The 11,951-nt window shown below is 33.3% G+C and overlaps 1 protein-coding gene across 2 annotated transcripts; it reads left to right on the top strand.

Moving 5' to 3' along the window:
• The first annotated feature begins 7,373 nt into the window (after positions 1-7,373).
• CPISCA (chloroplast-localized ISCA-like protein) lies at positions 7,374-9,090 on the top strand. 2 transcript variants are annotated; one of them, XM_079000631.1, is made up of 3 exons: positions 7,374-7,619; positions 8,360-8,575; positions 8,810-9,090. In XM_079000631.1, exons 1-3 carry the CDS (start codon positions 7,448-7,450, stop codon positions 8,950-8,952), a joined length of 531 nt encoding a protein of 176 aa, XP_078856757.1. In that variant the 5' UTR covers positions 7,374-7,447; the 3' UTR covers positions 8,953-9,090. The 2 variants fall into 2 exon arrangements, with proteins under 2 accessions (XP_078856757.1, XP_078856756.1); XM_079000630.1 differs by having other exon boundaries at positions 7,375-7,619; positions 8,357-8,575.
• The last annotated feature ends 2,861 nt before the right edge of the window (positions 9,091-11,951 follow it).

Below are 11,951 nucleotides of genomic sequence, written 5' to 3'. Positions count from 1 at the left end.
TTGTTATTGCCTGTAAAAAAATGTAAATAGATTGCTACTATGGTAGAAAGTAAATTTACATTTTACAATTATCAGATTATAAATTGCTATTATATATGAAAATTGAAACTCCATTGCTATTATGGGTAAAAGAATAGCAAGTGCATTGCCTATATTGGTAAAAGGCGTAACGTATATTACCATTTTTCCTGCAATTTGCCTTTTTTTTTGTTATATTAGATTGTGGAATTTACCGTTGGAATTGATTTATATAGGACTTTGATATTTGCTATTGTATTTATTCTAAACAAAAGTGACTACAATGTAATAGAAGCCTCTTCATAAAGGGAAAATATGCAAAGATTTTGTTTGCTTTGATCAATCTCGTGTTTTAGGTTCCTTTTATGTCGTTCAAGAACAAATGATGATATAGGTGTACACAATAGGGGTGTCATAAAAAACCAAAATCGAATAACCAAACAGAACCAAATGAAGTTTGGTTCATTTGGTTTTCTGTTAATTTGGTTTGGTTAACCGAATAAGGATATCTTATTCAGTTTGGTTTTTGGTTAAATTTTCATTATTTTGGTTAAACCGAATATATATATATATATATATATATATATATATATATATATATATATATATATATATATATATATATATATATATATATAGGGTGAGGTTCAATAGAGAACTATAATTAACCAAGGAGTCAATCTTTTTTTCAACTTTTAGAACTTTTTTTTTATCAAAAAAAAGCTAAAAATACAGAAATTCATAACTTTTTATCATTTTTCCAATGATATAAAATTCGATTTTTTTTACGTCAAATTCACAATGTGAATCTTTGAAAATTCACAACGTGAATCCGAAAAATATTTTTCACATTCACAATGTTAATATATGAATTTATATATTTTTAGATTTTTTTTTCGATAAAGAATAAGCTCTGGAAATTGAAAAAAAAAATTTGGTTCCTTGAAGAACCAATAATTATGGTTCTCTATTGAACTTCTCTCTCTCTCTCTCTCTCTCTCTCTATATATATATATATATATATATATATATATATATATATATATATATATATATATATATATATATATATAACTTATAATTGTTTTATATTTTGTATTAAAAAGCAAAAATAAATTAACTAAATAACCTTTAGTTGTTTCTTTCATTTTCATATACGATTAAAATTATATTAACATATCTCTACAACTTGAATATAATATTTTATATATTAATATAGTTTCTTTGTTTGGTAATAGTTTAGAAAGTTTTTTTTTTCTTTTAGTTTAATATTTATTTTTACGTGTTGAATTTTATTCGGTTTAACCGTTAAACCGAACCAAATAAACCTTAACCGAATAAACCGAAACTTATTAAACCAAACCTTATTTGGTTTGGTTATGGTTAAATTTAAATTGTAAAAAACCGATAAAACCGAACCGTTTTAACTGAAAACCGAAAAACCAAACCGAATAACACCCCTAGTAAGCAACACATGAATGAATGGTTGTATATTTTAGCTATAGATAACCCTTTGCTCGAATCGAACCCTGTTACTTTTACAAGTTTGATCATCTGCAATGTGTTTTTGCCTTTTAGGAATCCATGACTAGACAAGACCCACAAAAATGATTAATAAATAATGTTATCATTGTGAGTAGATTATATTATTAATTCATTAATAAGTGGTTGTTGTTTTTACCTAATGAACTTCATTCACTTTGACAAGATTTAATCTTGTAAATCGGTTCATGTTCATGATCCGAAGCCGGTTTTAAAACTGAAATCGATCTGATTTATAAATTGGTTTGGTTGAAACGAATATGGTTTCAAACTATTTATACCGGTTTGAGTATCTTGCTAATGGAACTGATTTTCAAACCTATAAAAACCCGATTTTCATATAGTAAAAAAAATTGTTTTCAACCATTATTTATTCAATTTTGTTGTTTATACAAAGGTTTTAGATGTTTCTCACGACCGATTTTCACTTGAATGTCTGGAAAATATATTTTTTAACAATTAAAAGTTGAAAAATATCGACCCCTAAACGGCCCTGAATGCTCAAAAAATACCTTAGCTCATGACATAGCCATGAGTTTTATGATCAAACATTAAAGTTTTGTTAAAATCCGACACCAAAAATAAGTTCGGTAAAATATGAAAAAATAGCGAAAGAATATGTTTTTCTCAAAGCTTATTCATACTGGTCCTAATCGGTTCCTATAATTTTGTGTACTTTTGTTCGAAAACCGGTTTGAAACCGATTCAGTTTTGACTTTTGTTGAACCGAACCGAACCGGTTGTAAAACCGATTCGATTTCCATAAAAAAAGAGTTTGTGCAAACCAATATTTTTCAACTTGTTTTGCCACGTTAAAGCGGATTGTGTGTGATTGATGTTTATTTTTAGAGAAATTAAATATCCTGCTACTTTAATTCTTACTTATTTTCCTATCTATATGAAATAATGACAATTGTTTTAAAATATTATGTAACATCCTGTTTCGGATCGTACGTGATTTAGGGTTCATGGGTTGCAACCCGGGCATGAGGAAGCCTCAGGGTTGTGACAAGTTGCTAGAAGCGTAGGGCTTCTCACCACCTTTCCGGGGAAATAAGGTTCGTTGGAAATGGACTTGTAACGAAGAAGCCATGATAGTTTGAAGATTTGTCAAGTTTAGTCCTTATTGTGAAATGTGTGGCAATTGAGTACGGTGTAATTATGTGAATGCTCGGCGTACTTATATGCGTGGAAGGAACGCAAAGGCCACCTAGTACGCTGGGCGTACTAGGTCCTGAAAGAAACCCTACTGCTTTCGAGTATCCCTATTTAAGGAACATTATGTGTTCATATCCAGCCACCATTTCCAGCATCCTACTTCTCTCAAAACCCTAAATCTCGTTTCTTAGCTTGTGTGAGCAATGGAGGCCTATCGAGTGATCTTGTGGGATCTTGTGGGAACTTTGAAGGAAGAAATAGTCGATGTTCAAGCTTTTGGATATGAGTTTCCTTGTGAATGGAGCATCATTCTGAGGCATCAAGCTCAAAACTTTGCTCTTATTTTGCATAGTTCATTTAATGGTCTATTTTAGTGTTTATGTCCCCAAAGCTTGAAGCTTTATGAGTTAGCCAACCCCAGAGCCTTATACATGTCCTCATTGATGTCTTTAGACGTTAGAGTTCATAAAAATGGAGTCTTGGTCGTCAAGACCTCCCCATCTATGAGATATGTGAATTTTTATGGTGAATAAGTGAGAGTTTATGAGATCTAGACTTGTCCAGCCTTGACAGGGCTTAAAGTCACCAACTTTATGCTATAAGAGACTTTATTTGACAGAGATCTGAGATGGTAGCCTTTGTCTTAATGGCTTAAGACCAATAGAGTGGAATAAGCAAGACTGGGGCGTACGCCGAGCGTACTCCCAGCTACGCGCAGCGTAGCACTGAGCCACCCCAATGCATGCATGGCTGGCCGTACGCCCAACGTACGTGTCGTGTGTTGTCCCCTCAATTAACTTTTAGGGTTTCAAGCAAATGTGGACTTTTGAAGGGCAAAATGGTCTTTTTACCCTCCTGAGATTTAGTAGAGGAGTTGACCTAACATTTATGGGATATTCATGTCATGTATTAATTGGTGGCAATTATGACATACGTTAGGCGGGGATTAGATTAGCGGGTCGGGTGCAGGAGCTGCTTAATCTACTTGTGAGGTGAGTCAAATCACTATACTTTACCTAGAGTGGTAATATTTGTGTGACCGGAAGGTCTTATGTGTTTATATTGAGTATTGTGATATCCTGCATTATGTCTTTGTGATTTATGTTGTATATTATTCTGAGCTTACTGAGTTAGGACTGGAGGGTCCACCCAAGTTATGAGACCGAAGGGTCTTCACTGAGATATAGATCGGAGGGTCCAATCAAAGTCGTGAGATTGAAGGGTCCTCATTGAGACACAGGATCGGAGGGTCCATACCGAGTTGTGAGACCGGAAGGTCCTCACCGAGACACATGAGACTGAAGGGTCAATGTCGAGTCATAGCCATGAGAGGCTTATTATCTGTGCATGTGGTATTTTTGGGGAACTCACTAAGCTTCGTGCTTACCGTGTTATATGTTATGTGTTTCAGATACCGCTCAGGATCATGGGAAGACACCAACTTGATTGTACACACACACACACGAGTTAGAGATATGTTTTTGGAAGATCCTGGATTGTGTTATAAATAATTTTGAGCATGTGTTTTGATAACTTGATAAAATGGGGTTTTCGTAATTGTGCTAATGAGATTCATGTGATTTTAAAATGAAATTTTTGTTTGAAAATTTACAATGTTACATATTATTAATATTATCAAAATATGACACTTATCACATTTTATATGGATATGAAAATAAGTGTACAAAAAAATATAGGATGGTATGTAATTTCTCTTATTTAAAATTGGTTCGTGTGGGTTTACCGTTGTATCACTTACATTTTTTTTGAAATATATTGTATTTTTACCCAACTTAAACATGTATATTTATATTTGTTAGCCTTCAAAAAATCCTTTATAAATACCAAAATTAAAACGAAAACACTCATATTTGATTTTTTTTGAAACGGCAAATCTAACTTACTCCTAAACTACTCCTTAAATTCACCTATGTCCATAACGGGACTTGAACCCAACACCGGATAGTGATTGTAAAAGGGATAAACACAATTTGCAAATGTGATCGTCAATCGATCTAGAAAAAATAAATTGAAATAGTCCTAATACAAAAGGTATTCATACTTTAAATATATAATTTGAACACGTGGAAACAATATCAAATGAGTCCATGAGAGTAACATAATTGATTTCAGGTTGGTATATTTACAAAAATGGTTATGAACCAAAGTTTTAGCAACTTTAGCTTAAATTTCAAACTAATTATGGATTGAACTTCTTATTAACACTCATTCTTAAATCATTATTAGGTTGTTGTGTACCTAATTAACCTATAAATGACATTAGCATTTAAACGAGGTGGTATGATATCTGGAATGGCTCAAGGATTGTTGGAAGAAACAATTTATAACAAAGTTGTCAATATCGAAATCTTACATATAATTGTTTTATATTTTGCAACATCATGACAGTAAGATAAGATAGATCAGAAGATCCTACGAAACTGGCCATGTCTCTAAATTTGCTTGCAGGTTGTTGTTGTCGCAATATTGTTTATAAATGATATAAATGAAGACATCAGTCTTAACGACAAAATCAACTCTAATTATTTAAGCAGTAACCAAAATTCTTGCAAATGTAAACCACAATAATTAAGGAGAAAACATTTTAAGCATAAAAAGAAATATGATACTCATTACCATGTATGTGAAAGATATGGTGGATAATCTACTAATCCATGTTAAAATTCTGGCACTACTCAGCCCATGTGGTCATGAAGGTTTGTCTGCAGTGACTCCAGGACATAATGCATAACCTCATATTCGCAGCGGGGTTGGTGTGCGAAAACTGGTCCGGAAACCCTCATTATGGAATTCCATTTCCAAAAAAAACTAAATGTACAAAATCAAAAAGCGACTAATGATGTGCACATATTATACCTATTTGACTTTAAATTTATAGACCTAAATACTTATCTACTAATACACCTATATGCAGTGTACCTAGTCGGTTTATAGTATAGTAAAGTAAGTTGGATATCGAGCACATGGAATGAATTCAGGATACTAAATAATTACTAAAAATTAACCTAAAAATAATAAATAAAGAAGGGATTTTATCTGATTTTGCAAGTTCAGATTAACTTAAACTAAACAAGCACTTAAATAGGAACAGATGTTATCAAGATATTAAAAGCACTTTCGTTTAGTTTTGAATCCATAATTTTCCTATGGTTAGTTCTTATTTATGGATTACTAAAGTTAGTTACTACAATAGATATTATTAGCAATCTTGGTTAGATCTCCTAATATTTTTATCAATTCATGAGCTACTACGTAATAATCATACACAAGCAAACACATAATTGACTATTAAGAATTAGTGAGCTATGTAAGATTTATCTAAACACAATTATGATCAAATTATGTTCTTTAACAGAGATAAATTTAATGTCTTTATTACCATATCTAAGATTTGATGAATCCTAGTTCTAGCAACTTAATGTTCCTAAACTACTAGGTAATTAAGTTCATGTAATATAAATTGATCATTCAATTATACTTAACCTGAATATAAGCAACAAAGATTAAAACTTTATCATGCTAGGTATCAAAAATCAAACATACGCTTAATTCAACTTCATATAATCCATAAAAGTAAGGAACTAACTCGTAGTTTTAGGTTTCATCTAACTAAACAAAAGCCTACTAAATTAGTTTTTCATAGTAGTAATCAAACACAAGAACACAGTAGGAATAAAGCTAAACATGATCAAAGTGAATGTATAATGTGTTATCTTGATTAGATCTTCAAATCTTCTTAACTTCAATTGTATTCTTTCTCCAATAGTTGAATCTCATAGGTTTTTGGCTTCTGATTTCGACTAACTCTTCAGAATAATTACTCCAACTCTCCCAAAATCGAATATGGCAAAGGCTATATATAGATTCCTTAAAAACGATCTTCACGTCGTGAGGATTAGGATCTGATGTTGTGATGAATATTGTATTCGTGTCCGACAAGGAATCTGGATTCCGCTTATATATCTTCTAGAACCTTTGACTTCTCATGTAGTGGGTTCTCTTCATATGAAACTATCAAGGATTTCCTAATAACCACGTCGTGTTACTTCATTGCCACATCGTGGGGAGTGTCCTTGCTAAATTCTTCTTCCTTTTAAGCTCTATTAAGCTCCCAATTCATCCCCATTCCTTCCAGGTTTTAATATTCATCACTTCTTGCCATTTTTTCTCAAGAATGTCCTATTTGGCTGTAAAATGTAATTTGAACTCAATACGTATCAAATATCTTTGCAATTAACCAAAATATAACTTAAAATGTATTAAAATAATGCCTATATATATATATATATATATATATATATATATATATATATATATATATATATATATATATATATATGACAACATCAACTAACATGCGAATGTCACACCCCGTTACGTTACTGGAGACGTACGTACGAAGTTGTAATGAATGCGGCTTCAAATAAAGTTTTGAGATTCGATTTTATATCGAATAACATTTTTTTAATGTTTTACATGAAATTCTTTGAACAAACTTGACAATTTCTAGGGTCTAGATTCTAGAAAACTAAAGACATAACAAAAAATAGAGGATCATATTATCAAAGTTCCTAATTGTGGTGTGTAAAATGCATTAATCAATATTGAGCGTTAACACCTCGGAGTCTCGGACTCCCCTTTTATCAATTACAAGAATTTTAATTGTGGTGTGTAAATTTCACAAAGAGTTCCATTTCGTCGGGTTTCAATGGCGTTCTCTTCAACAGTGCATTTCTCCTCCCTCTGCCGTCTGTCGAAAGCATCTACCTCTTCTTCACCATTAATTCCGTCCGCTTCGATTTCCATTCGATCTTCTCCTTCTCATATTAATCTAAATATTGTGAGAAAGAATTTCTCAATTCGCGCGATTTCAACACAAGGTATTGGTTCTCTGTTGCTTCGTTACATCTTCTCTGGTTAATGATTATGTATCTTCACCTCGTTTATTCACGATTTTACTGCCCTGATTGTGATTATTGTACCTTATTTCACCTTAGTGTATCTTGTTAGGTTACATTTGTAGAAATTTTCGAATTATTGGGGGTTTGTTTTTCTTATTTCTCTGGGTTTTAGGGTTTGAAGGAATTCAGTCGGTTTAGTCTCTAATAGCAGTAACTCTTCCACCAATCTTACCCTAAAACTTACGATATTTCTGAGAGAATATGCCTCAACGCATAGTTTGTTGTGTAAAGACAAATTGTGGCAAGTGTGGGAGTAGGTTTGATGGAAGCTTGAGTAAATTGGACACAGAAAGGATAGGATCAAACTCAGTCATGTTTAGATATGGTGATTTAGGGTATTGGGTAGAAGACTTGAATACAGAAGGGTATATGGAATAGTTAGCTATCGTATTAGGATTTGAGTAACTATTTATTAATTAGTAGATAGCAGATAGTTGCTCAATCTAACAAAAAGAAAAAGGAAGAAAACAAAGGTATGATTTAAAGTTTTGGGGTCAAATGGGCTAATATCACATCTTTCGAAACTAATCCTGATTCTTTTAGACCTTTTTAGCAAATTGTGATCTTTACAAATTTCATAAAGGTGGTGATATGATATCATATGTTTAATGCATTTTGCATTTACAATAACATATTGTTTATGTCTAAAATTGTAGCAGCACCTGCATCTGGAGGAATTGCACCTGCGATTGATTTGACAGATAATGCATTGAAGCATTTAAATAAAATGAGGTCTGAAAAGAATGATGATTTATGTTTGAGAATTGGTGTTAAACAAGGTGGATGCTCAGGCATGTCTTACACCATGGAATTTGAGAGCAGGGCAAACGCAAGACCAGATGACTCGGTTATGGAATACGATGGTTTTGTCATTGGTATGCTTTATTTTTTCTAGGAAAAAAAAACGAGCATTTGTTTTTGTATTATAGGCTTATAGCATCCAATTTCATTTCTTCTTAATATAAAGCTCTTTTGAATGATTATAAGTTATAACCGGATATTGACATATTGCTGCATAAATTATTACGTAAATTGGTAAAAAGTGAAATATCATTGCATATGCACATTTAACTAATCGTTTGATTTTGTTTTTGTGAACTTGTGTGCAGTTTGTGATCCGAAGAGTCTTCTCTTCATATTCGGGATGCAACTTGACTTTAGTGATGCACTTATTGGAGGAGGCTTTTCATTTAAAAACCCGAATGCGACACAAACATGTGGTTGTGGAAAATCATTTGCTGCTGAGATGTGAAGAAAACAACATGTATTTATAGACCATATCATGTTTATACTCGAAACATATATATAAATTGATACATAGATTGTAGTGGGATTGCTCCATTGTCTATTTCTTATGTGTATTTTGCATATGAAAATCACTTTCACGTTTCGATGAGTTTATTCAATCAATATTGTGATATCATGATATTCGAATCCAATCGATGAATTTATTAGGATGCATTTAGACTGGACTCGACGACTTTTGTTGGGTATTTTCGATGATGATGATTAGGAAAACTAATTCATGGTATATTGCAAATTAACCATTTTATAGAATATAAAACATTAATAATTGAGGTGTGGATGATTTCAAGAGCATGTATTTGGCCTTGCAAATTGTATTGCATTTTAACTTACACTATCCATAATGGTTAGCCCTTTCTTATAGAAAAGTTTATTTACATCAAGAAAAAAAGTTATGCTTACAAATCTTTTCCAATGCATGAGCATTTAAGTTTCTTATAATATTTAAACATTTAAAATGTTTTATGAAGCAACTTTATATGATATTTCGTTTTCTGTTTGATATTTATTTTAATTTTGTCAAATATTTTGTGATAAATATTGATTTATAGTTCGTATATTCAATGTTTTAAAATAATTACTTAAAAAAAATTATGAAAGATTGTTGGGACTTGGTTTTGGTTTGCCCCTTTCTTCTTATTAGGAACCTTATTATACAAGGTGCTTGTTCGTCACCCATATCTAGAGATGCACAAAACCCGAATCCGATCTGATTCGGATCCGAATCCGATCTAGTTTCGCTGACGTCATCAAAAAGCCGATCCGGTTCCAACCAAAATCCGAATCCGATTCTAATCGGATTTGAAACCGGTTTAAACCGATTTTAGTGGGTTTCAAGCGGATTTGGATCCAGTTTTTAGCGAATCCGGTTCCAACCAAAATCTGAATCCGATATCAAATCCGATTTGGAATATAAGATTACAATCCGATTGAAAATTCGGTTTTAAATCTGATCCGATCCGGTTTGATCAAAACCGGTTTTGACCCAATCTAGTTTTGAATAGTGAAACCGGTTTTTGTGTGCATCTCTACCCCTATCTCTAAAGGAGCACACATTTGTTACAACCAAACGACAAAACCGGGAGCGGAAAGAGGGACTTGAACCTTGAACCTGCTCACAAGACTGATCAGATAGACACACGAGAGACCTCAAAAATTTGAGGGTGTTTTTCGCAAAACTAGCTGATAACCGATAGCCGGTAGCGTTTTGTTAAAAATTACGTGAGATAGCTTTAGATTTGAAGCATTTTGTTTAAACTAAACGCTAAAAGTCTGTAATGTCAAACAAGAGTTTTTGTTCAAAACATAGTGTTTTGGCAAACGTTAGAACCTAGAAGTTTCCATACACTCAGTGTCAAACACGTCTGTCTTGAGTAAGTAAGAGGACAACAAGCAAAAGTTATGTTTTCATTTATTTGTTGAGATGGAAACTAGGTTCTTTAAAAATGGGTAGGTATAATGAAGGCATGCCAAGTCAAGAAAAAAACTTTCTTACTTTTAGTCTTAATTACTAGTAGTTTGAAGTGAAACCGGTTTTTTTAGTTGTAATAACTTTATTTTTAAATATTACATTTTGACACTTGGAATGAGTTTTGTTTGCAAAATGGCCCATAGTAGCATTGTTGTAATTTTTGGGCGAATCACACGTACGCTGGGCGTACCAGCATGGTACGCGGAGCGTAAGGCCTTTTAATGGAACAACGTTGTGTTGAGTACGTTGGGCGTACTCCAAAAGTACGTTGGGCGTACTCCCAAAGTACGTTGGACGTACTCTGTCTGGAAGAAAACCCTAATCTTGAGGGTTTGGACGCTATTTATTGATCCTTAAGTCCCATTTCTTCACCCCATTCCCAACCTCCATCATTTGAGACGTTCCTTAGCAAACCCTCGCCCCTTTTAGTGTATTTTGAGAACTTTGAATGGGTTTTTGTGTATTCCAAAGGAGGAAGAAGGTGGTGGTAAACCTTAGAAGCTAGAAGCAAGCTTGGATCTGGAAGTTTTGCATCATTCTCCGTCTCCAGAAGGTAAAAAGTTCCCACCTTGATGATTAAGTTACTAGATCTAGCTTGCATGGTGATATATGAGCTTTTTGTCCCCAAATATGTCCTTGTGCATGGCATGTTATAGAGCGTTTAAGTTGTCCTTTTGGACGTATTTCCATGTCTTGAGTCATAAAAATATGATCTTGACCCCTGAGATTCCTTCATGCAAGCCATTAAGAACTTTAGTGGTTAAGACAAGTTAGGGTTTTATTGTTGGGCTTGATCTAGACATGCATAACCATAAAGTTGGAAACTTTATGGTTTGGGATGCCATTTGGGGATAAAACTGAAAGTTTGACGTGGTGACTTAAGGAATTAAGCCCACAAAATGAAGTTATTAAGCCACTGCATACACTGGGCGTAACTGATGGGTTTTGAGCACTACAACATTCATATAGTGTACATACAACCCTAATGCTTCGGATCTATGTTTTTCTCAAGTTATACATGCAAATCAAGTTATCCAAAGCATGAACCCTAATTATCATGCAATTTTCGGAAATTATAACATAAACAAGGATGGAAGAATACCTTTTAGCTTGTAGTTTGTAGATCTTGACCTTCAAGAGCTTAGTGCCTCAAATGTTGCACCTAAAATGGATCACAAACACCAAATAGCAAGTTGGAAGAATATGAGAGAGGTTGGAGGCTCTAAATTCGGCTAGGGTATTCTCTTGGAAAGCTAGTGGCCGATTTTAGGAGCCCTAGGGGTTCCTTATATAGCTGAGCAATTAGGTATTTGACTGAAACCTTGATTCTCTGCTTAGAGCTTAAGCAATCCAATAGATCCTTCCAGAAGGCCTCCTATGGATGAATTCTATGTGGGCTACACATGGATTTCGTCCATCCCTTCTTAGGGATCCATAAGCCCAACTTCACAACTATCATATAACTGCAATACCAG

This window comes from Lactuca serriola, chromosome 5 (assembly GCF_051521515.1).
Source record: "Lactuca serriola cultivar US96UC23 chromosome 5, Lser_US96UC23_V15, whole genome shotgun sequence".
Classification (NCBI taxonomy): domain Eukaryota; kingdom Viridiplantae; phylum Streptophyta; class Magnoliopsida; order Asterales; family Asteraceae; genus Lactuca; species Lactuca serriola.
This window is presented reverse-complemented; position numbering and strand designations above follow the sequence as displayed.